The sequence below is a fragment of the Poecilia reticulata genome, chromosome 20 (genome assembly GCF_904066995.2).
Source record: "Poecilia reticulata chromosome 20, P_reticulata-male-v2, whole genome shotgun sequence".
Taxonomy (NCBI): Eukaryota; Metazoa; Chordata; class Actinopteri; order Cyprinodontiformes; family Poeciliidae; genus Poecilia; species Poecilia reticulata.
In genome coordinates, this window is record NC_088849.1 from 69950 (window position 1) to 96407 (window position 26458).

At 38.1% G+C, this 26458-nt stretch overlaps 1 protein-coding gene and 1 pseudogene across 6 annotated transcripts in view; both read right to left on the bottom strand.

The window, feature by feature from the left end:
• The window catches only part of arhgef4 (Rho guanine nucleotide exchange factor (GEF) 4), an 87543-nt gene that overhangs the window by 44776 nt on the left and 16309 nt on the right, over positions 1–26458 (bottom strand). For all 6 annotated transcript variants that reach the window (XR_536409.3, XR_014085250.1, XR_014085251.1 and 3 more), the window contains exon 3: positions 1710–1861. Coding sequence is in view for 3 of the 6 variants with exons in the window: in XM_008438224.3 (XP_008436446.1) it covers positions 1710–1861 (152 nt within the window). In the remaining 3 variants the exon portion in view is untranslated. The remainder of the gene's footprint in view (positions 1–1709; positions 1862–26458) is intronic.
• LOC145549500 (uncharacterized) lies at positions 22786–25170 on the bottom strand (annotated as a pseudogene).

Consider the following 26458-nt stretch of genomic DNA (forward strand, 5'->3'; position numbering starts at 1 on the left):
CAGTGTAAATATATATGTGTGCTTTTTGTTGGTCTGGGAGGGGTAACATTTAATTTTTACTGCTAAAAACAATTTTTAAAAAACACAATAACAGTAATTGACAGGGCCCCAACTTTTTTTTTAATTTTTTTTTTGTTTTTGTTTTTTGTGGAGGACCCCGGTCGTCAAGGGCCCTTAGAATTGTCATAACTTTAACCCCCCTATACCGAGCTCACAAGTTAGTTGAGCGTATTTCCTCAGTAAACAGAAATTGGTGAAGAGGAGTGTAAGGATCTGTGTTTTTCTGTGTATTTAGTTTTGAGGTTTTTCTTTGTTTTGATCTGTTTTCCCCTGAGTCTCTGTGCCGTCTTGATTGTTCCCAGATATGTCTAGTCTCTCTAATTACCCTGTGTGTATTTAAGCCCACCTGTTGTCTCTGTTCTTTATCAGATCCTTGTCGTATGTCGTTCATTGTTGACCTTTAGTCTATTCAGTTGAACTGTTAAGTCCTAAGAGTCTGTACTATTAGTCGTCGTCAGTTGAACTGTTTGCCCTGAGTCGATGTTGGCTCTAGTTCCAGCTGCTCTGTATGTATGAGCTTAGCCTCCGTTTCTGCCGTGTTGCCAGTTCTTGGACTGTTGTGAGCTTCTCATCATTAAATATTCATCATCATTCATCTGCACCCTGGGCTCCGTCTGCGTTCTCTCTCACCACCTCACCTCAACTTCATGACAAGGAGAGTGTGGTGCAAAACCCATAAATATAAACTGACAGCAATAAAAGAGAAGCAGCATCTGGGTGAAGATTAAAGATATCATAATAATATATCATTATTATGTGTTTGTTTGGTGGATTTGGTTGCAGATATAGTTTATTAACATGCCAAATAAGTTAACCATTTGTTTTTGTTAAAAAATAAGTTTGATTAAAATATGGAAAAGTAAGAATGTCTGTTTTCATAACAGAACAATACATAAAATTAAGTATAAGGCTTCTCATATAGGGGACATTGAAAACAAAAAGATGTATCATATAAAACGTTCCTATATGAAAAGTTATGTTAATGTTTGGGGTTATGGGGGTTGAGGCGATAAAAAATTATTAGCCGTTTGGGAGCCAAGACACAAAAGTTCAACTCCAAAAGCTTGGCTTTTTTCGATTCCTGAAAAGACCCATAAAGACGCACAGTACAGCAGTACAGCCCAGTTTTCAGATAGTTACTTACAAATGTTCAAGTCACAATGATTGGCATTCAAACAAAGTGTAAAACAAAGACTGTAATTACATAAGTTAGTGCAGCCTGAAATTTCATTGAGCTAAATTGACTGTGGTGAAGAACAAACAGTAAAGCTCAAAAACATATTAATCTGGGAATGATAAAACTAATCCCGGTTTGATCACCCTCTGCCGATGGATATTTCTCCAGAGTATTTACTCTCCAGCATCTACAGGACAAACTGGGTTTTTTCACAGAGTAAGTTAATTCAGCATAATGGCTATCTGACTTTCTGAAATCAAAAACTCAGCATACGCACATAGTTACCCAATAACTTACTCAAGAACAGACCCTTGTGGAACTTATCATTTTGAAATTGGAGGAATTTTCCTGGTAACTTGTTCTGTATTATGGAGATAAAATGTAAATGGCTTTTGTGAGTTGCAGAGGGTTGATCTTGATACTGGTGAAAACCCATAATTTACCAGTTAGGGAATTATCTCCAAATAAGTACCTCATTAATGGCCAGCTGCTCTCCTCCACCTCCTCCTGGGTGTCCAAATCGATGTCCAGAAGAATAAAACTCCTCGTACAAGAAATCCTCCTCACTGCCCAATTGGTCTCCATGCCCGACCTTTTCAAGTGGCCCATCAGGAACAACCAATGCTGATATAGGGAAGGAAAGGAGTGATGAGTGAAAAAAAAATCAAAACAGGGAAAGTAAAAGTAGTGGTTTCCACATTTTAACAAGCCAACACAAAGTAGATCAACTTACAGTCATGAGCAAAACTGTTTTTTTTTAATGTAGAAATGTTCACCCACAAAGCCTTTGTTGCCTCACGCAGCAAAGTATCCAAATAACTTTGGATAATTTATTTGAATAAATTATCCCAGTAACTACTAAGATCACTGGAAATTATCCAAACAAATTTGAGAATTTATAAATTTATTAATAAATTTAAAAACTGTATAGATAAAAAAGTATTGAGCTTTTTTACAATGCAAGTTATACTAAACAACAAAATAACCATTAATTTCTCTTTCAATCAAGCAAACAAAGGGAAAAGCGTTTGATTTTGTTATGAGTTTATTTTGCATTATTAGTGTATGTGAGCGAGTGGCGACCAGTTGAGGGTGTGACTGTTTACCTGCTCCCAGTGGAGAAGGGAACCCTGTTGATTTTACTCCATTTTTCCATTCTATGGGGTTCTGAGCCCACAGAAGCCCAGACCAGGAAACCCTATTGCTTTTGGTCTTCTTTATTATTATTATTATTATTATTATTATTATTATTATTATCCTCTGAAACTACTACTACAGCCTACCAACTGTAACTCATTACAACGTTTATTAGGTATCCAGCTTCAATACCGACATTAATACTTAAGTATAAATATTCAGGCACATACACAAGTAGGTGGCACTATGGTAGAAAATATGTGCTCTTAATGTTTAATGTTGTTTTCCACATGTATAGTTCAATAGAACAGCATGAAAAAAAATCCATTATAAAGCAGAAGCAAGTTTGGTTATTTGGCGTTATTTTGAGAATTTTAGCACAAACTGGCAAATTTTAGGGATCTTTTCTATTTTTGTACATGTAGAAAAAAACAAGAGATACTAAAACTGCAGTCACTTCTAATGGGTTCTTTGCCCCCTGGCACCTTCCCTCCATCAAATCTCCCCACTCCTGCACTTCTCTTGACCTGGGCTTCACCAGACCACTGTGCACAATGACTGAGTAGGCAATTTTTCAGGATTTTTTTCTGCTCCAAGAGCTTTCAAATGCATGACAGTCCTGCATCAATGTACATTTGCACATTGTGGGCATATGTACTGTTGCTAAGTTAGCTAATCTGTGTCTTGCACCACTTTCTTCCGGGAACAGGCTGCTGCTGCAACTGAAGAGGATTTAATGCAAAAAAGTGTGAAAGTGAAACGACACAAAACACAGAAAAATATATTCAAATCATATTATGGAATACAAAGCAGTATACAAATCATACTATGACCAAAAAACATTAATTTAACATAGATACAATTGATTAAAAGGTTCATTAGGGTTCCAAGCCTGCAGAATGAGCAGACGGTCAATGAAAGGCATGGCTGTTACCCTGCTACCAGCAGAACAGGGAACCCTTTTTTTTTTGTATACATTTCCATTATTGTTATTATCAGGGTTCTGAGACCGCGGAAGCGAGCGCACGGCCCATGCAAGGCATGGCCATTTGCCTGCTGCCAGTGGAGCAGAGAACCCTATTGTTGTTTTTACTTAGTTTTTACATTCTTATGTTTCTCCTCTGAAACTCATAGCCCCCTGAAACTTAAAACTTTTATTTGGTATCCAGGTTCAGTACTCACACTTCTACTCAGTTATACATGTCTCAGCTTATAACTGCAAAACTTGAAGATGTGGAAAACTGATGTGGGAAAAATTAAATTTCTTAGAAAGATTCTCCAGCAGATGAGCCACTGTTCAAAAGATTTTTGGTGGGATTTTTTTTCAGCAGACAGCCATTAAGAATGAATTAGCCAAAACCTATCACAAGAAGACATATAAAGGTTATAGTGGCACTTTTTTAAAAATTATAACATAATACTAATTATACATTGCTACTCAATTTTCCATCATTTTGAAACCATAAAATGTTGCTATTTTCTTTGTACTGGGAAGTACAAACACAATATTAACCATGTCTCGTTTGTTTTTGTCATCATCCATCACTATGTGACACTGTAAAATTGCTAAATTTGTTACAAAAACAGGTGACCCCAACCCTAAACGTTGCACAAAGACTTTACCTTATACTGACCTTGGTTGAACTAGGGGGCGTTATTTACAAAAAAGGAAAAAATGCTTCATCTGACCTCCAAACATCAAAAAATATATCTGTGATTCTTGAGAATAGGGACAAAATGGGTTTTAATTCTCCCATATATTTTTTTTAATTATTTCTCAACATTATATGACAAATAATGTTTTGGAAATGTGAAGATGCTAAGGTACAGGCTCCCAGTTGCAATTTTTTTTTAAAAATTACATTTTTAATTGACCTGACCCAGAACTTTGTCATCACCATCTGACAAAAATAAATATGAAATGATTTTTAAAATCCCTAAAATAAAATACATGATACATATAAAGTAATGCAATTTATGTGAAATACATTAAAATTAATTAACTGCACATTTAAGTGAAATTTGACAACAATTTCACTGAAAGAGTCACAAAAACTCTGATGGAGTTGACATTTGACGGAGTTGATGAAATGCCAAACTACCTCAATTAATATGATGTTATTCTGAAGACTGTCATTGTATTGTAGCTCATCAGGTCCATGAAATCTTTACATTATACCAAAATTAAGCTTTTATTTCACAAAATTTCATCAAAGTTTTGTAAATTGTCAGTTATGGTGTTGACACATCATGGTTGTGACAAACAACGTAGGAATAAAAAGAAGAAAAAACTAAAGAATAACATAAGCTAACCAGAGCTAACTAGCCCTCTTAGCAAAGGAAGAGAAGGGAAGTGGTCATGGGGTCCTCACATGTTCTGGTGCCCCCAATAATGCCTGATTTTTTTTTACATTCTTTTCATTTCTGACGGTGTTGACAAAAACTAGGGACAAATTTCAATTGAGTTGGAAAATATATAAAAATTATTAATTCAATTTATTGATACTTTTATAATTATGTATATGACTATTTATACTTGTCATAATATATAATTTTAGTATTTCTTTAATTGTTTTAAGCTATTATAATGTATTGAGTTCTGCTCCTGGACAAGGGATTTTACAGGCATCATCCACCGACTACAATGTATAAAATGTAGCCAATAGTTAAGTTCAGGCTGGAAGACTCCGCCCCCTCCGTTTGCCCATCTGCGTCAAGCTCATTCTCCAACCTCAGCACTGGACCTCACCCGACGCGTCCAATCAGCAATCAGGCTCTGCATAAAAGGATCCACACCCAAGCCGTCAGCCGCCTCCCAGCTGTGTTCAACCCACCACCACCCCTTCTCCTCCCACATCCTTCGGCTCTCTAGGATAACACCCTTTCCTGACCACCACTACCAGTGTCAGGTCCCAGGGGAGAGCATCCCTAATTCACATCAAATCTCAGCTCAAATCAGCTACCGGGGTCCGAGCGCCAAAGAACTGTTATTCATTCCTGTCATTAAATCTTTTAATTGTTCCCTTTTCTCATCTGAGTCTTTTCAGATTGAAATAAAAAAAATATTCCGCAAACACCAGGAAAATATACATTGTTGTGCTCACATGACCCAGGTTAGTTTAGTCAGATATTTAAAAAAATTATATTTTGTGTATATTTTATTCAAATTTTGTGCTTTATCCATAGGACCTGTTTTGTCCCTATTCTCAAGAATCACTGATGTATATTAAAAAAAATCACAGGTTCATCCAAGAAAATCACACATTCATCCAAATGAGCTCAAGTTTTCAGGATCCTTTTTTTTAATTGTTCTGGACATGTCATGCACTGTATGTATGGTGATGTTTTCATATGCCTCACTGTTTTTCTAAAGTTTGATTTTAACACAAAAGTCTATCTTCCACAATCCTAAAGAAATTTCTTGCATTAGTGGAACACATCAGCCGTAGTCATTCTTCAGAGTTAAGTACAAATCAGAACTTTGAATACCATCAAATAGGAGTCCAGTGATGAAGGCGATCAAGACGGCAGCTTGAATGGGGAGCTCCGCCCTTGAGGCAGCTAATTTACTTTGAAATCAGAGCTATATGCCGCTCACCACGCAAAAAGTACTAACTAGTTTTAAGAACTTATAAAGATTACGTACATACGTTTGCAATGCCAAGCCACCAACAAAAACTCATACTAAGGTGCCAAGAAATGGCTAGCAAAGAGTCATCGACTAAACCTAGCAAGACGATGGTGTTGTGACTGTCTGTGATACTGTGATTTCCCTACCCTTAATACAAATAGATGGCTATTTCTGTCGGTGCTACGTGTCTAAAACTGCTACCGTCATGTTTACGAACCGAAAAATAGCGGGTTGTGTTAATGTTAAATATTATCATTGCATAACATTCTTTGAGTGATTGGACTAAAGTGGCAACTTAGGACTTATGCCAGTGTTTCTCAAACATTTTCAGGCTGAGGACCAATTAACCTATTTAACAGTCAGGGACCACCTACCCTGAAGTTGCCCCTGTAACAACACATCTTTATATATGATGCAACCTGGAATTAAAATATTAGTCTCTTAACTCACTTATTGCATAAGCTTTCTAATGATGTCAAACACATGGAAATAAAAAAGTTATTTTCTAACAAGTGTTAGGTGCATTAATAATATTGAGGGCTAGTTGTGATTTAGAAGCACAATTAAAGAAAAATTGACTTGAGTCTCTTTAACAAAAACTTTTGCATTTCAAAACAATCATTTTCTGTACCAATAAATATACAAATAATCAACCCATTTCTATCAATTTATTTATTGTGTTTAAATAATTTAACATTTTTTAATTAAACATAATAGCTGTTGACGTGTAAGCAGAGCATGATGAGCCAATCTGATGTTTAATTTCAAAGTAAAAGCACAGCAACTTAGGGGGGAAAATAAAAACGTCTTATTTTTATAGGCTTTTATTTTGAAATTAAACATTTGCTGGTTTTGTTCTAGAGGTGTCCCTCTGCCACCCAGAAATGAGAGAAGTTGCTGAACGCAGAGAATTTTTCAGCATTGCTTAATGTCCCCAATTATTTCCGATACATTCTTTGTTTTTGCAACTGCATAAATACAAAGTCTAAACTTGAAGCTTCTGGAAATCTACATGCAGTAGATCAAACATGAACTGGATGTGAGCTTTTACTCTGACAGGAGCTGGTAAATTAGGGTGCCGTAACGTCCTGCGCTGTGGTGCACGTGAAAATTGAATGCGGGCTGGCTTTACTGTCATTTTTGACGACGTGGCTAGCTTTACCTAAACTGCACAGCCAGAGCTAACGCGGTGGGGTTTAAACTCCTACCTTGATCAAAAACTCTGGAAGGAAACATAATTCCTCACAGGGGGTTGATGTAAATATCCATACAAGTCAGCCTGTGTTCAGTTTGAATGAAAGGAGGTGCACACGATCCACGCTGAGATAAACTTAAGACATCCAGTTGATGCAGCGCGTGAGAAAACGCGTGAGGCAACGCGCAGCGCCGCCAGTGTTGTGATTGGTCCGGCTTTAAATGCATACCTTATATCCACCTTATTCCTGACCTCCATGAGGCTTTACATGATAAATGGGTGTGACTTCTGCTGCAACCTGGAACCGCCATTTGTTTACATGTTAGCAACTCGCTGACCGGCTTTCCACAGAGGGTTTAGGCTATAAAATATGTGGGAACACAGTTTACATGTGGCAATATTGTTTTACCGCTACCTACAGCTAATGCAGGGAGGGATGGTGACTTGAAGAAATGGCCACAAATAACCCGCACTAGCATAGTCAGCTACTTCACTGACTCAGTTGCTTCAGATGCAGATGTGGGCTTTCTTCCAGATATTTTATGTTCTTATAAAAAAAATATTCCTGGCATTATGATAAAGACTCAAATTATGAACTTTTTATTTTAAAAAAAAATTCACAGCTCACCAAGCTAATCTTATGTAGTTCTGGTGTTTTACACTGTCGGCGCAGAACGGTAGCTCAGAAGTCTGACTAGCTTCTCTGCTTTTCTCGTCTTTATTACTGTCAGTTCTTCAGAGAAACGAGCTGCTAGCAGCGCTGCTAATTCACGGTCATTCCGTTAAAAAACGTAAAACGTTCCTGTCGCCCCCCGTGATTAAACTCAATTACAACCCTCTGTACTGTGCAGCTCTTTGATAGCAGACAGTGTGTCCGTGAACAAGTTTTACTAAATATTGTACAATAACCGAAAAGAGAGATGTAACTTCCATCATGAATATAGATTAGCCAAAAACTCTGCAAATTAATCAATCAATCTTCTTTATTTAGACACAATTATGGTCCATGAACAGACAAAACAAGAACAATAAAATGAAAAAATATATAATGAAATAATTAATCACTGACATATAAACTAATGTGCCAGTGATTTCACAAGCGAGAAGAATCTCACTGAGCTTTGAACAGGATTGGTCAAAGTCTGAATGATGCTGTTTGCAGAGTCTGTTAATCTACACATACATCTGTGCATAATGTTTCGAAGCACAGCAGCGCAGGTTGGTACATTGGCCTTCACAAACATCTGACTGGTTCTACTCCATCGCGGCACCATAAGCAGGTCCCTCATGCCTTCATTATAAGCGACCTGAAGTTTATTCATACTGCTTTTCCTGTAACGCCGCCACAGGTGGGCTGTATACATTGGAGTACAGTATGCCTTAAAAAGTGCAATTTTGACAGATACTGAGCACATGGAGAACCTCCGAAGAAGAATATTAGCTTGCACATATTGAGTACAACGCTGCCCGTAAATGTCTTTATCATCAGACAAGTCAGCGGTGATGTAATGTCCCAAATATTTGACCTCATTAGTGACCTGGAGGATGCTGCCAGACAAGGTGAAGTCAGAAAAAGATAATTTAGTGTCTTCTTTGCTCTTGAAAATCATGATGTTGCTCTTTTTTGCATTGTATTTAATGTCACTGTAACCCATACTGAGAGCAAACCCTTAACAGTTGCTGCAGACCAGCACTATATGGACAGAATATCACAAGATCGTCAGCGTACATCAGGTGGTTGATGGTTCGATTACCAACCCGACAGCCAGTCCTACATTGATTCAGCAGCTTAGATAAATCATCCATATACAGGTTAAAAAGGCAAGGAGATAAAATGCTGCCTTGTCGCACACCATTACCCACATAAAAAGAAGATGATACAGAGTTTCCCCATTTTACAGACATATTCTGGTGAGCATACCAATACCCTCATATTTTTAACAAATATTTCGGAACTCCAAAATACTGCTACTTCCAGTGGGCACCGGAAGTAATACCCATCATCGTTTCCCCAGTAAGCCTCCCAGGATTAAGGTGGATGAACATATCTTTTAGGAATTTAGAAATAAATCTGATCCGCCAGTGAAACGCTCAGAGCAATAGAGACACTTGCAATCAGACTTAAAAATTTTTTTTCGTTTTTTTCCCCCCCTTATTTTCCTAAAAACATAAACAAGAAAGACTTAGCCTGGCGGCGGGTTTAGTAAAGCATGGCGGCCACCAGGCCTATAATACACTGGGGGAAACCCTGCATGCTTCATACACACCACAGTACTGCAAACACATCAGGTACCAGAACACAGAAAGATCAATTACACACTTCCCAGGTGAAACAAATTACATTCTGTATTCAATATATTAAAATTTTTCAAGAGTACATTGCAAATATACTGTCACAGAATTGTACAAATTGTCAATATATTAAATGTTTATAAACAAGCTTATGAAAATCAGCACAATAAAACAAAAGGTACGATTTAGAGGACATGTGAAAAAATATTTCACCAAGTATTGTTTTAATCCAATGTCACAGCATTACTGCAGACCGCCTGACATTTCTCCTTCCTAAGAACAGTGAGGATCAACGACAGAACTTTCCCATTCACTGGACCACTGTACTTTATAGAAACCTGTAAAAGCAGTTTCTGTAAACCTGCTTTTACAGGTTTACAGGATAACTTTCTATAAATTATCCTGTGAAGACTTAAAAGCTTAGAAAGAACAATAGAGCAATTAAACAGAGAAAGCATTTCTAGTTTAAAGAGTACAGAAAAATGGCAAAGAAAAAAGTACGATTTACAATTTTAAGACGTTGCCGACTCATATGTGACATCATCAGAAATGATGATGATTGGGACAGGATGCCTGGAGTGAAAAAACATGTATATAGTTGTCTTCTTTGCCTGTTTGTTAGAAGTGGAAAAAAATAGTCAGCAACATCATAGAATCAGTTGATGTTGGCATCAACTATGAAGCTGTTATAAGTGTGGACTTAAGGAGACAAACTACCTGAAAAGTAGACAGGAAAGTCTTTAGGTTTTCTAACACCTGATCTCTCTGGCTTCCTATTTTATCTTTATTTGCTTAGACTGCAAAAATGTGTTGGAAGATAAAAACAATAAACGAGTTAGAACAGCCTCAATATCAAAGTCTTTGTCATACGGAGCTTAATTAAAATCAGGTTAAGTTTATGAAGAAAACTAAATTAAGTCGCAACAAACAGAGCTTCCATGCAGTTATAACATGAAGTTGAATGATTGTTATAGTAATAATCATAAAAACCACAATAAAATTGATAAAATAACTATTTCTGGAACCAACGTAAGTTTGCTTATACAGAGTGGGCCATAAGTTTCCATGCATATAAAAAAACATTTTATATTTTACAACCATTTTTATTTTTGTGGAACTCTGTGTAATTGCTGCAAGTATCCTAACTGTTGTGTCTTCATCGGCCTTCGACCACTTTGTGGTTGATCTGCAACATTTCCAGTTTTCTGAAACTTGCAAATAAGTTTTGCCACAGCGTCGTGTGTGATACTCGTTCCATGTTTTCTGTTGTGCAACCATGCGACGGCTTCTCAATCCAGCCATCAATATAATTTCAATTCTTTGCTTTTTTGTCAAACGCATCTTCTTGGGTGTCTGAAATATAAAAAATTATACATTTTACATTCTCCTGTGTATGGACACTTATGGCCCACCCTGCATATGTACTTACCCTCTATATGTTCCCCGACTTCACGGCTGTTTTTCTTTTTTATGGTGCTTAAAAAAAATAGACAAAAAAACTAAAGATGTGCATTACCACCAGTCCAACCCATTTGGGTGAGGAGCCCATTACAACTCCTTGCAGTTCTAATTCTATAAGTGTTTTCTTGACACATTTAACAGACTGTGTGATATTGTATATATTTATATATATTAATATTTTTTAATATTGTGAGTATTGGATAGATAAAAACTTTATTAATCCCTTTGGGATTTACCCTCAGGGAAACTGTAGTTCCCATCTCCCACACAGCACCAACACATCAAACAATACATCAATACTTTAATTTTTTTAAAAGTACATTAACAGCCCAATCCTGTAGTTCCTCTGTTTCTATTGTACTCCTGTTAGACCCCCTTCAAACCTCCAGTGAGGAGTGAAGAGTTTCATTGTACGAGGGACAAAGGAGTTCCTCAGTCTATCAGAACTATCAGAACTTGTCGTGGACTGCTTCTGTCCCTCCTGAAGTCAATGGTCAGTTCCTTGGTCTTGTAAGTGTTTAGCTGCAGGCCGTTTCTATGGCACCAGACATCAAAGTCCCTCAACAGGCTCCTGTACTCCTCTTCACTGTCCTTGATGCACCCCATGATGGCAGTGTCATCAGTGTACTTCTGAATATGATACATTTCAGAGTTATAACAGAAGTCTGAGGTGTACAGAGTGAAGAAGATGGGTGACAGCACCGTTCTTTGCGGGGCTTCAATGTTACTGGCCACAGTGTCAGAAGTGATATTATTCATCCTGATGAAGTATCGTCGTTTGGTAACTTAGCTGGAAATCCAGGTGACCAGGCAAGAGTCCTCTCACCATTCTATTAAAACAGAAAGTAAAAAAATAAATGTGTACAAACCAGCCTCGTGCCACAGCAGGCCTCTGTAGACCGTAGTGTCAAAACACCTCTTGCTTCTCAATGGGAATGCAGAAACATGGGGAAAGCAGACCACTTTCTAGAAGTTATCCTGTGAAGTCTTAAAAGCTTTTGAAACAAATGTTCTTCCTGGCCAGCAGGTTAAAAGAAATAAGTTTAGAGCTCTTGTGTCTCTGTTGGAGGCTTACTCCCCAGACAGGGCTTTGGGATTCAGGTCTTGCTTTTATAGTGGGGATCAGTTCTATCAGTTCCTCACTCTGGAGCGCAGGGTGTCGATTTGGCAGTATTGTCTCCAGCATTGGTGTTTCCAGCACAAGAAATGCTTGAAGATGCACTTACTTAGTAGTGTATGGATAGTCCTTGAACCAAAATGGAATCCAACACAGAGAATTCCTGCATACAGAGAGAGAACATTCAAACTCCACTAAAAAAAAAAGACCCAAGGACAGGATTTTCAACCCAAAACCTTCTTGCTGGAAGGCAACAGTGCTACTGTGACAGGAATGGTCTCAAACCCAGTTCTAAATACAAGGGGGAGCAAACAACTCAAATACCCAAGGAAACACCAAGCTAAAAAGGGTTTTTAACTTGCTGTTTAACCTTCACCTTTGTGACGGACTCCGTAAAACAGTTTTTCCCGTTTTTCAGCTAAAATCCAGAATCTAACAATTGTTTTTAAAGTCCCCAGTTTAGGACTTTAAAAAGTAACAGGAGCCACAGATTGGGCTCCACTTGCTGTGCTGTGTCTGGTGGAGGTGAGCTATCTGCAGTGTACTCCTCTTTGCCGGCATACAGCTGACTCTATAAAAGCTCCAGCACTGCTTCGCTCCTCTGGCATTGCCCCTTTCAGCCCGATCCAGCTAAAAAAGACAAGAGCGCTACTCACAGGCGCAGGCAGAGGTTCCCCTCTGCGCTAATCCTCTGTGCTGGGCCTTCTGTCCACCTTTCTGGACTTTACACCGGGCGTTCGTTCCTCACTCTGGAGCGCAGCTATCTCAGTAGCCCACCAAATCCGTACACGTCCTCCTTCCACCCCAGCTCCTTTTATTTTCCTCAATCAGTCTTCATACATTAAATGCATTACATTAAATGACAAGTGATATTAAAACAAATAGCACTAAGATGAGAGCCAATGCTTCCAGTGCCTCTTTGATTTATTAATCATGCGAAGGTTTCATTTTTTTAATGTTCGATCTTCATTAGTAGAGTAACATCTTGTAGTCAGTCACCATGACCTCAACTTCAGCTCTGGCAGTACCTTGCTTACCCATAAGGGGATCACCAGTCCAATTTTAGGGCCATTTTTCACAATCTAACAATGTTATCATTGACTCAAATATGAACACACCACACTTGTGCTGTTATTACTACCATTCCACATGTAGACGAATATAACAGTTTATGCAATATATTGCAGCAATGCCGTTTCTGAAAATATGGCCATCTATTCCAGAGACTTGAGGCATTTTCTTTTAAAATACAAAAAAATAAAAAATAATGTTGAAACTGCCGGCTGCTTCCACAGAACCCATGCTTTAGGTTTCTTGTAATCCCAGAATAATCCTTTGATGTGTTTGCAGCTACCTGCCTGATGAGCTAAAAATACTCCTGCTGCCAGACTTCAGAGGCATCACTGTCATCTGCCTTTCAACAGCTTTTTCCAAAAAGTAAGAACCTTTAGTGATAAAGGGCACAAATGAACAAGACTTGAATTTAGTTCTATCTCTAAGAATGAACAGCATTTTTTATCTGGCTCATTACAATATGAGTGAATAGATAAATACACCACCTAATAATTTAACTGCACAATCACAGACATCATCAGGGCTAGAGATGTTACAGGAACTGCCCTGATGAGGGCAACATAACACCCTGAGTGATGATGTGTGCTGGTCTTCAAAGAGGGAGGAGTTTCATTCATGGGCATCTTCTAGCCCAGCTAACAACACAAATCACAGACTGAAAGACAAAGGCACTGCTAACCCAGGGCTTCTGAGAACACCAAACACTGTTGCAGTGGGGTGGGAGGATGTGGGAACGTTTCGTTATTTCTGTTACTTGCCACAAATGTCGGGCACACATGTTCAATCGACATGATGAACTGGCCAAATGGCACTTGCAATTTGAACTGAAGTGACTGTGACGTGTGTGTTTCTTATGGCTTCTTTTAGTGTGGAAATAATTTACAAGGAGCTGCTCAGGGTGTGTCATCGGTTGTCGTTAGTTATCCATCTGAAATGGAAAAAAAATGATTTTTTTTTCCTTTAAAATGTATTATTAAATTTTTGTGAGGTGATATTATGTGCCCTCAAAGCACCTTTTAAATAAAAATATATAATTATTATAAATACTCATACTGCTTCAAACAAGGACATTGCCATGGTTACTGCTTCACGTGGTGGGAGACTTCCGAGTATTTATACTAATTTACATATGTATTTATGGGTGGCGACAGGGCGGACCAGCAGCTGCGCTCTATTTCCCACAAATTAGGATTTATAAAGGAAAGGTGCACGTGACTTTAGGTTTTAGGTTGATTTTTTTGTGCGCCGCACCTTTCTAAATTTGTCCGTACAAGTTTTAGTGTGAAAACTGCACACTCTTTTATACATGGGGCCCAAGGTCATTTGAACCCCGCAAATATTTTTACTCTGTGCTAGGGGGTAGCACTTTGCAACCAATCAGAACCAGGAGGAGGGTCTTAGTGCTGTCAATCAACTTCTGTCGGTCAAGGGCCCTTGGAATTGTCGTAATCTTTCCCCCTTATACAGCCCCCCCAATGATAAGTAGCAACATAAAACAAAAGTTACAAACATTATATACAAATACTATCCATAAAAACGACTTAACACATACAAATGCCATAAATTCTGGATTACAGAGTGCACCTGATTGAAAGCCACATGCTTTTAATCAGCTGGGTTTAGAACCTATGTGAATAAAAGGAATTAGAATTATTGTTAATTCCTCCACTTGATCTTTGAAGGTGACTTCGTTTTAGAGGGAGCGACAAACAGCGCCGTTGACTGGTTTCACTTTAGAGGAGGTAAAGGCCAATTATTAGTATTGTTTGGCTACTTAAGGTGCTTGCCTAACCTTATCTCTTTTGTGTGTAGGTTGGCCTGCTAGTAGAGGTGTGCCGATCGATCGGTCACCGATCATAATCGGCTGATTTTTGTGAAAAAGTGCGTGATCGGTGATCATTGGCTCTTGTTGCCGATACCGATCACCTGCATCTCATTTCTCAGCCTGCCTGTGCAGCTGGTCTCCTCTTTCCTTCACTCTGCGCAAACGTGGAGCAACAAATCCTAAGCTATGTGGAACTATAACGCACTGAGTGAATGGGGAAGTTTGCGTGTTGCGGCAGAAAATTGAAGCAGGTCAAAATGCATCAACACAACGAAGCTAATACGACATAAAAACAATGCCATACTTGACGGAGTTTGGCTGCATCGAGGCTCACTGCAGTAAAAAAGACATATGGAGAATCAGATAGCAGGTAAAGCAGCACAGCTACAAACACTCACCCGGATTAGCATGACGGTCAGAAAGCTAAACAAATAACCCGCAAAATTATTTAAGTCTTGGAGCTGCGATGTAAGACGCTGGTTCTGCTCTCGCTGTTGAACCGTTGCTACGCTACAGGTAGTAATATTTCACAGACGGAGCGCCGCTTCTGCTCACCTGGTAGTGACTCTCACACCGAACCTCTGTTTAAAGCTGCAGCATCTAACCTAAAAAATACATTATACATACGTATTACTCCACTCAGTCAGAAACAGCCACTCAGAACTAGCAGTAATCAGCTAGCCGCCATGCTATCAGGAAGTTTTCATTCAGTAACTCAGGATTGTTTATTGTAATGGATCCTGTATTGCCTTTTATACTTGAATTTTTTGGCAATGTTGAGAGGTTTTATTTTGACTCTTTGCATTATTTAGCCTCTTCAGAGCCTCCATATGTTATCAGTCTGTTAAAGATAGTATTATTGATAGCAGTACAATTTGCACAATGCCTGTTTTGTTTAGTTTTCTTCTTGGAAAAAGTTATTAAAAACAAGTTTTTGTCTAAATTAAGATGAATTTATGGTTCCTTTTTCCACATAATGTAACCGGTAGTGTTTATGATAAAAAATAAAAAAAATTATGTGATCGGTATCGGTGATCGGCCCTCAGGGGTGATCGGTATCGGCAGGAAAAAACCTGATCGGCACATCTCTACCTGCTACTGTTTCATTTTTTGTTTGTTTCAGAATGATTTCTTTTTGGTAGTTATTATTGATTAAAAGTAGTTTTGGGCTTTGTTTAGGGAAGGGGAGCTCTTATAATCTAGCCCTCTGGCTCATTTTAAAAAGGGACCTATGCTGTCCCTGGGTTCCAAGCTTTTATTTAGATTCAAGAGACTAGTGGAGTTTTATTCCTTTGTTGTATTCACCAGGGATGTTTGTGAGTGTTTTTGTTGGGGAGCATTTAGGCATATTTAGTTATATTTTTGTTTTCCTGCTGACACAAAGCTGTGTGTGCTCTAAAGGACAGACATTTTCATCTCACAAATCTAAAACAACGTGATGTCCCACCTCTAAATTCTTTTGATTTTCATTTCAGTGGCTTTATTTTTATTTTTTTAAGCCTCCAGTCGGATCTGCATGATGGAAACAGCAGCAGCTTGCTGTCTGTGTGTCAAACCAATCTTCAAGAAAGTTTTCAAGTTCAGGACATCTTTATATGGTTACCTCTGAAAGCTTTCGTCATCTTTTTGCATTGACTCAGTTTGTCAGGCTGGCATCTTCACCGTCTCACCATCAATTCATTTATTTCAAGATTACGTGCAGCAGCTCGATTTTCTTCATCAACCGCTAGATTGATCACCTTTACCTTAAAAGCTCCATCATATGCTTTTCAAGTGTTTTCCATGATGAGTGTGAATACAAATGATGGATTTACAACATCGGTCATTGAATTGTGAAAGTGCTCTTGATTCGTCACATAGTTTTAAGCACTTTGAATTGCCTTGTTGTTGAAAATGTGCTATATAAATAAGATTACCTTACCTTACCTTTTATCGGACCTCTGCGAACCACACATAAATCTGATTAGTCTCCTGTTAATGTTTTTGGGGGCATGAAAAAAAAAGCATACTGCCAGGACATAGCATAGGCTGCAGTGTTCAAAGTGTGGGGAAAAGAGCAGCAGATTACAGTATATACATTCCACTCAATTAGTATGTGATTTTTATTTTTTATTTTAAGTTTTACATAAATCATATTATTACTGCCACCCATCACAATATAAACTGGGATATGAATTAGTGTTATTTTCACATTTCTTATTCAATACATATACATGAAAACACAAAGAAATAAAAGTACAATAAGTTAATAAATAAAAGAATCTCCCCCTTCTCTCCTGAAAGATTTTGTGGACCACAAAAATCCTGTAGCTGACTCAACTGTGAACCTGATTTGGGATTGTAGTCATGAATCACCCAGTTAGTGAAAAAGACATGCCATCACAGAGAGCATTTCACAATGACTGATATGGATTTGTGTGAGACTGGCCAATTCAAGCGTAATGGTTGCATTTTCATTAGCGCAACATGTCTGCAAGCAATGAGAAAGTGCTCTGAACCATTCAGCCTTCTCACCAGCATAGGCGTAGGAAGCTGGGGGTCGGGGGGACATGTCCCCCCCAATATTGGAGAGAGTCACATTCGTCCTGCCCAATAATTTCACCGCAGTTGCGAAGAATTTTTAAATCTTCCACTGGCGTGCTTTTACTTTGAAGGCGCACAACAGCGCATTCAGCAGAGCGCTTCCTCCCCCTCCCCCCTCTGAACGGCTCAGAGTAAAGGCAGCAGCAGACGGAGTCAGAGAAACTCTGTTTGAATGAGGTGAACTGTCTGTCGGGAATGTTGCCATGGATATCACTCGGTTATAACATCTTGTTGTCAGTTTACTTTCATAGAACTAAATCTTTTTGGTTAAGCGGTTTTAATTCTTGAATAGTTACATGTCCAAAATTTTACTGCTAACTGTTTAAAAGTTAACTAGTCTAGTCACAATGATTTAGAATGAGACTGAAACAGCAGCGAAATGAGACTTTTTAAAGTGACCAACAACTGATCATACTCGACCACTTAACATGTATTTATATGATATGATATATTATATTATTTAGGTATTTAGGAGAACAGCAGAGCTAGAATGATGAAGAAAGGTGAAGAAGCTCTGGTGAGATCTTCATTTAGTTTATTGAAATATGTATTAACTGTTTTTAATTTTTAAATAAACTAAACTATTTTATTATGAGGAGCAGGTCAGTGAAGACATAGGAGAGCCAGGTGGAGTTTCAGAGTGTGAAGATATAAAAATTATATTAATTTCAATAAAATCAGAAAGGAGAACAGGTGAAGACTGATGTCAGGTTGATTTATTTCAACGTTTCAATATTTCTTTCATTATTTCCACACTGGCATAAAGTATGGAATCACCAGTCTTGGATGAGCATTCATTCATTCAGACATTTCACCCTGTAAAACAAACTCAGATCAAAAATATGATACAATAATAAGGTCATTCCAAAGTGCAACTTGTTGGCTTTCAGGAACACTCAAAGAAATGAAGAGAAAATATTGTGGAAGTCAGTGAATGATACTTTTATTGACCAAGCACAGGGAAATAAATATGGAGTCACTCAATTCTGAGGAAAAAAGTGTGGAATCATGAAAAACACATAAACAAAAGACCATTCAAAATACATCACTAGTATTTAGTTGCACCACCTTTGGCTTTTATAATGGCTTTCAGTCTCTGAGGCATGAACTGATGAGTGACAAACTGTATTCTGGATCAATTTGGTGCCAACTCTCTGATAGCAGTTGCCAGATCAGCGTTGCAGCTTCTTGTGGACCATTTTTTTTCAATCTCCACTACAGGTTTTCAATGGGGTTGGGATCTGGACTATTTGCAGGCCATGGCATCGACTGAATGTGTCTTTCTTCAAGGAATCCCTTCACTGATTTTGCCCTATGGCACGATGCATTGTCATCTTGGAAAATTATGTCATCATCTCCAAACATCTGTTCAATTGAAGGGATGAGAAAACTGTCCAAAATGTCAATGTAAACTTGTGCATTGATAGAAGAATTAACCACAGTCATCTCCCCAGTGCCTTTGCCTGACATGCAGCCCCATATCATCAAGGACTGTGGAGATGTGGTTGTTTTCTTCAGGCAGGCCTCTTCATAAATCTCACTGGAACGGCACCAAGCAAAAGTTCCAGCATCATCACCTTGTCCAATAGAGGTTCTTGACTCATCACTGAAGATAACTTTCATGCAGTCATCCACAGTCCATGACTGCCTCTCTTTAGCCCATTGCAGTCTTGTTCTTTTATGTTTAGGTGTCAATGCTGGTTTTCGTTTATCTTTCCTGTATTGAAATCTCATATCCTTTAGGCGATTTCTTACGGTTCGGTCACATACATTGGCTCCAGCTTCCTCCCATTTATGCTTCATCTGTTTAGTTGTAATTTTTCAGTTTTCAAGACAAATGGCCTTAAGTTGTTTGTCTTGACGCTTTGATGTCTTTCTTGGTCAACCAGTACGCTTGACTTTAACAGCCATTCCATGCTGTTTGTATTTGGTCCATATCTTGGATACAGCTGACTGTGAACAGCCCACATCTTTAGCAACCATGAGTGAAGGGTTACCTTCTTCAGGACGTTTCACAATCCTTTCTTTTGTTTCAAGGGACATTTCTCTTGTTGGAGCCATGGTTCTTGCCACTCCACTTTGTCCAGCAGCCCTCCAAGGCGTCATGACTGCAGGTGTTTTTAACTGCAGACTAACGGGCACATCTCATCTGGAGCAGGTCTCCATTTAGGGAAAGGAAATAGATGTGGGTGTGTTCTTATTTCTACCTCCAATTTGAGTGATTCCACACTTTTTTCCACAGAATTGAGTGACTCCATATTTATTTCCCTGTGCTTGGTCAATAAAAGTATCATTCACTGACTTCCACAATGTTTTCTCTTCATTTCTTTGAGTGTTCCTGAAAGCCAACAAGTTGCACTTTGGAATGACCTTATTATTGTATCATGTTTTTGATCCGAGTTTGTTTTACAGCATGAAATGTCTGAATGAATGAATGAATGCTCATCCAAGACTGGTGATTCCATACTTTATGCCAGGGGTTGTTATAAGGGTAATGGTTAGGAGGCAATAAGAAAAGTGCTTGAGGAGAGGTTTAAAAATAAATCTGTGAAAATTTTTGCTACACAGTAAATAGAGTTGAGATGTATAATGTATATATATCTGAAAATGAAGTTGTTTAAATTCTCATTCTGTATGATCATTCTTTTTACATTTAGTTCACAATCTGACACTGTACATGACTGTAGTGTCTGTTGTAAATCCATGAATCCCTGCAGGAACATCAGGCTGCAGAGAGTCAGAGGGAGGCAGAGACAGAAACACATATCTGTAGATATTTTAGTTAAATGTTTTCAGCTGAAAATGACAGGAAAACAAACATTTAGGTTTTTGCCTCAGTGTTTTTATGGCTCATGTTTGGTAAGTTACTGAATGCAGAGCTGGAAGTGAGACTGAGTTAACAGTGAGGAGCTAAAGGTCTGTTAGATGTGAAAAGTATCATTTTTATTTATTTTGTAGATCAAACTGTTGCACTGATGTAGAGAGATGTTCAAGAAGAACAAAACTTGTTTTTTAGATTTTATTTTTGTTGGTCAAACTGATGTATTGAGTTTAAAACTGCTGAGTCCTATTTTATGAGCCGTTTTCTACTTTGGTTTTAGAAAGAGGTAGAACCAATTCAATTACCAGTCAATTTATATCAATGCATTTTGACCAATAATCAAATGTCTTTTGACCAATAAGACATATCAGAATCTGGTAGCCTGTCTGTGCTACCAGATTATTTATCTTGCTAGTTGTGAGGCAAATTCTAAAGTGAGTGTTCATCCTGGAATGATGGTCATTATACTATGCATAACTTTAATCTGATTATTGGATTGCAAATAGTAACATGTTAGAATTAGTAACGCATTACTGATGTGTTGATGGCATAATAGAGCTTTGGAGCTGACGTCACAGCGTATGACGTTTACGTCGCTCGGCGCCATCTTTGGGGTCCACAGACCAAAATACATTTTTTCCGGTGTTTTCGTCGAGTTAGCGCTGTATTCTCCTCTTCCACAATGCTGAAAAGCAGTTTGAAACAAAGTGGGCTATATCGCGAAAAACGTCTCCCAGAAGCCAAGAAACGCTACACGGAAAAAATAGCGAAAATTGGACAAGACGACCCATTTGAGATCAAAAAAGTTGGAGCAGAAACCCTGATCATTTACCTCATTTGACATTCCCAGACATGTTTGCTTACCTGGTCTGTGGTGTCAGTGCTTACACCGCGAATCAGTTGAGGCACATGTCCAGTTTACGAATGGCGGGTACCTGATTTGGACATTTTTACCCCCCGGATTGCGACGTTGTGGTTCGAACAACGGTAAGCTCTGAGCTGCTTAATTTTATATACATTCTTAAAGTACATTATTTTACAGTCAATCAGAATGTTTCTTGGTATGAGTACTAAAAAGTGTAAATGTGTTATTATTAAAGTACTAACTGATTTGCGAAGCTCCAAGTTTGAATTAAATGTCGGCAATTCCACTGCATTTTTACTTCCTTTCAGCTTGTCTAATATGATAGAAAGACCTAGAGAACTAACTTGTCATTTACACATGTACAATTAAAGAAAATACAGTTATAAAAAGGCAAATAACATCTGAAGTATGTACAATATAAACCTAAATATGCAGCTGCTAGATCCACCAGCACTTCTCGCTTTGTAACTCATAACCTCTTTGAAATTACAATGTCATGGTTATTCGTCAATAGTAAAATGTTGATTGGAATAATAGATAGTACAATTAGTTCTAGGTTCACGTGTATATATATTTCTGTCTGTTCATTCATTTCAGTTGTGTGTTTGCAGGTTATGCACTCAGAGACCCAATGAGCCACTATTAACTCCATGGGTCATCCTGAGCAACTCTGGCACTGCTGACTGTTCACATTGCACCTGCATGGCAGGGGGAGCAGAGACCTGCACCAATATAGGTGCCCTACTTTTTAAGGTGGAAGCAACAGTGAGGATACGAGGCACACAAACTGTTACAGATGAGCCACCATACTGGATATTACCTGGGAATCTGACAAAGATTCACACAGAAGTTGGCCATAAAATTGACTACAGTACTTCAGCTTCTCAAAAGAAGATACTTGACAAAAAAAATCCTTAAAGTCTCAACACCAGCCAGAAGAAGCCGTCCGCAAAAAAGAAAAATCCCACCTGCAAATCTGGAAGATTTGGGTCCTCTGCTCGACACGCTATTAGAGCACAGTAAGGCTGTTGGTTTGTCAGGAATGGAGAAGTATTACACACTATTCACACACTGTTCCGGTGAACTGCTAGGTAACCACTCCCCTCTGTCTCAATGCTAAGCTAAGGCTCAATGCTGCTGCTCATGCTGAATTGTTTGTTGTATTAAGTTGTTTAGTCTAGTTGAGGTCAAGTTACTAGGTTGAAAAGAAAAAAAAGAAAAAGAAGGAAAATACACTTGGTGTTTATTGGTTAAAGTAGAAAGAAAAAGGGAAATGCTGGTTGTAATGTTTGTGAGGGTATTTAACAAATATTGATAAAAATGCTAATTTATTTATTGCTGCTAAATTTACTCTAAAATATTTTCTATTTATTATTATTTTGAAATAATCGGTTTGAAAGGGTAGAAATCTGATTTCACAATGTATTTACCTTGTTAATTTCAGAATGTAATAGATGTGTTTCTGTTTCTTTTGAGGTTTTTCACCTATGGGCTATTGAGCTATTGAGATTTGAGCTATGTGGACCATCATGAAAAATAAAGATGAGTCAATGAAATTAAAGTCTCTGAGTGAAATCCAGTTCAAAGATTACAGTGGAAACGATCCCTTTCAAGTGGGGATCACACAGTAAACCAAACCGGAAGAAAACTTGACACACACACAGCAGAGCAGTCAGTTATGTTACCTCAGTCACTTGCATCTCTGTACAACAAAAACATCCACTCCCATGATTTGTCAGCTCTTTTGCTGTTCTGTGAAAAATACAAAGATGCTGCAATAGTGACTGATGAGCAGGCAGAAGCTATTGAAAAGCCTGGTATGAATGTCGAGCTGGATGAATTACAGCATCCTCTATGCATGCTGTATTTGCCACCAGTTTGGAAAGCCCAGCACTAACAGTTGTAAAACAGGTGTGCAACCCAGGCAACACCGTGTCTACAGTACAAACAAAATGGGGTGTGAATCATGAGGGTGATGCACAAAAGGCCTACATTAAAATTAGAGCTTGTCACAAAAATCTTAAAGTTAAATCGAGTGGTTTCATCATAAACACTGACTTCTCTGAACTTGGAGCTTCTCCTGATGGACTCACAACATGTGACTGCTGTGGTAATGAGATAAAGTGTCCTTACAAATACAGGACATCCTTCGTCCAGGAGGCCGTGGATGCAAACGACAAAAACGTTTTCCTTCAGCTGTCTAGCAATGAACTTCACCTGAAGAAACATCATCCATACTATACACAGATACAAACTGAGATTTTTGTGACAAAATCAAACCACTGTGACCTCGTTGCATGGACCCAGAAAGACATGGCTGTCGTCCGTGTCTTTCCAGATCAGGAATTCTGGGAACCACGTCTACAAAAAGCACAAAGCTTCTTTAAAAATATTTGCCTTCCAGAACTTGTAGGTAGATATTTCACCCGTACTCCAGCTTCAAGGGAGATATAGTCTAGCAATCTTGTCAAGAAGCATGTAAATCAGACTGTTAGACTAATATTTGCACTTTTTTGTGTAGCAATTTTTCAATAAAATTTATTACCTCAGATGGTCGACACATTTGTTACCTGTAATGTTCACTTACATAAAATGCTAGGACAGGATCTATTTCATTACATGTTCACTTCTTAACTGAAATATGTCAAATAGTCACATTTTAGATAAATATTTGTTTTATTTCATAATATTTACTTGTCACCTTTATTGTTTACTCTGAAATGTTTAATTTCAACCAGTGCTAACTGTACAAAAATGTCAACACAATCATGAATGGAACAATACAATTTTATTTTTTCTATCTACATTTTACGTAAAACAGTCCTGACTACAAATACTTCAAAAGAATGAGTGCAGAAAATCTTTTTCCAATCTGCATTTTAATTATCAGTGCAGCATTGGAGTTTCATATCAACATGTTCAGATTTCATTTGCTTTAGGTTTTACAACCACACTAGAACACATGTTCACCAAGCTGCAGCACACACACACACACACACACACACACACACACACACACACACACACACACACACACACACACACACACACACACACAATCTTGTCAAGAAGTGTCACCTCTTCACCCTCAATGTAAGCAGCAACCTAATTGGTACAGTTCTGTGTAACAGTTTGTATTTGTTCCTCATGCAGCCAATCACTCTTTCCACATGAATTGTGAGGTGAGCTAAAGCTCGCGTGTCTTTAACATCTTTAGCATCCAGCTGACATCTCCCTTTAGTGAATGATGGCATTTTGAACTCAGCACACATCATTCCTATGCTGTCTCTATTATCAAAGCCTCTGTCCGCTAACACAATGTCTCCAGGTAATAAATTGGAGAGAAGGCCACAGTTCTGTAATGTGCTTGTCTGAAGTACGTCCACCCCATCCCTTAGAAATAAAAGAAATCGACCCATGTGGTGTTATTCCAATAAGATATTTCATAGTGTGTCTGCCTTTGTACCGGGAGAAGGATTGTGCACGTGCTTTTAAATTAGAGGGTTTTTCTGTGGCTATTTCAAAACAGTCAACAATAATTGCTACATGTTTTCCAAATGTTTCCAAAAACTGAGGAGGCATTGTGGCTTGTAAACTGAGCCTCTCAGGCCAGTTTACCATGGGCTTAAGGCTTAAGGTGTGCATACAACACATCAAGGGTGTCAGCAAAGACAGAGTTTTATGTGAGACATTGAAAAGATGCAAAGATGCTGAACAGGTAGATCGAGTCTTAGACGCATTAGTGTGAGTACAACCATTTGAAACTGTGGAAGTTTTTTTGATACTGACAGAAAAGGCCTAACAGTGTTAAACAATGATACTGACAGAAAAGGCCTAACAGTGTTAAACAATGATAATAAAATGACAAAGCAAGGAAGTCCTGTATAATATTTTACTTTTTTTGTGTCATCCTTAAAAAAATCTGTGTCCAGTTAAATTATAGTTCAGCTCGTCACTTCATGACGTCGGAAGAAAGAAAACAAATATATCGCTGTACTTTACTTATTTACTGTGTGGCTAGCTCCATGGCTAGCTCTCTGTGTCTTACTCTGCAGTTGTGCTGTCACTATATCTGGGAACAGCGGTGAGGTAAGAGAACTGGGTGTCAGAGGGACACCTCTAGAACAGAACCAGAAAGTGGCAACCAGATCTGATGCATAATTTCAACAATAAAAACCTAATGAAAAATCACATTTTTCTTTTTCCCCCACTAATTTGCTGTGCTCATTGCTGAAAAACTCTGTTTCCAGTGACTTCTCTCACTTCTGGATGACAGAGGGAGACCTCTAGAAGACAACCAGAAAATATCAAAAACATATATATAATATCAAAATTAAATCCTAAAATTTAATTAAAATAAGACGTTTTTAGTTTTATATTAAAAAATAATTAGAAAATATAGTGAAGAACTGCCTCACTCGTCATTTCAGGTTTAACTCAATCATCTTATTTATATACAAATTTTTCTATAATCTCCATCTATCTCGCCCTCTCCCTCTCTATCGCTATATCTATCTATAAATAAATATATATATATATATATAAATATATATATACTACACTACTATATATACTACACTATATATGTAGTATATACTATATATACTACATATATACAAACCAGATTTCAAAAAAGTTGTGACACTAAACAATTTGTGAATAAAAATTGAATGTAATTATGTGGAGATAGATAGATGGCATACATAGATGGCAGATCAAAAGTTTAATCTGAGTAAATGTAACATTTTAAAGAAAAAATATGTTGATTCAAAACCTCACAGTGTCTACAAATCCCAAAAAAGTTGGGACAAGTAGCAATAAGTGGCTGGAAAAAGGAAACTGAACACTTAACAGAAGACATACAGGTCGCATTTACTGGCCCCGGCAAAAAAATCGGAATTGGGTCACCCCAGGCCGCAGTGTGAACGCACCCATTGTTGCGCAGAAAGATAGTGCAGCAATACCAGAATGGTGTTACCCAGCGTAAAATAGCAAAGACTTTTAAGTTATCATCATCAACAGATTCAGAGAATCTGGAAGAATTGCTGTGCGTAAGGGTCAAGGCCGTAAAACTCTACTGGATGCTCATGATCTCTGGGCCCTTAAACGTCACTGCACCTCAAACAGGAATGTCACTGTCTAGGAAATAACAGCATGGGTTCAGGAATACTTCCAGAAAGCATCGTCAGTGAACACAATCCACTGGGCCATCCGCCGCTG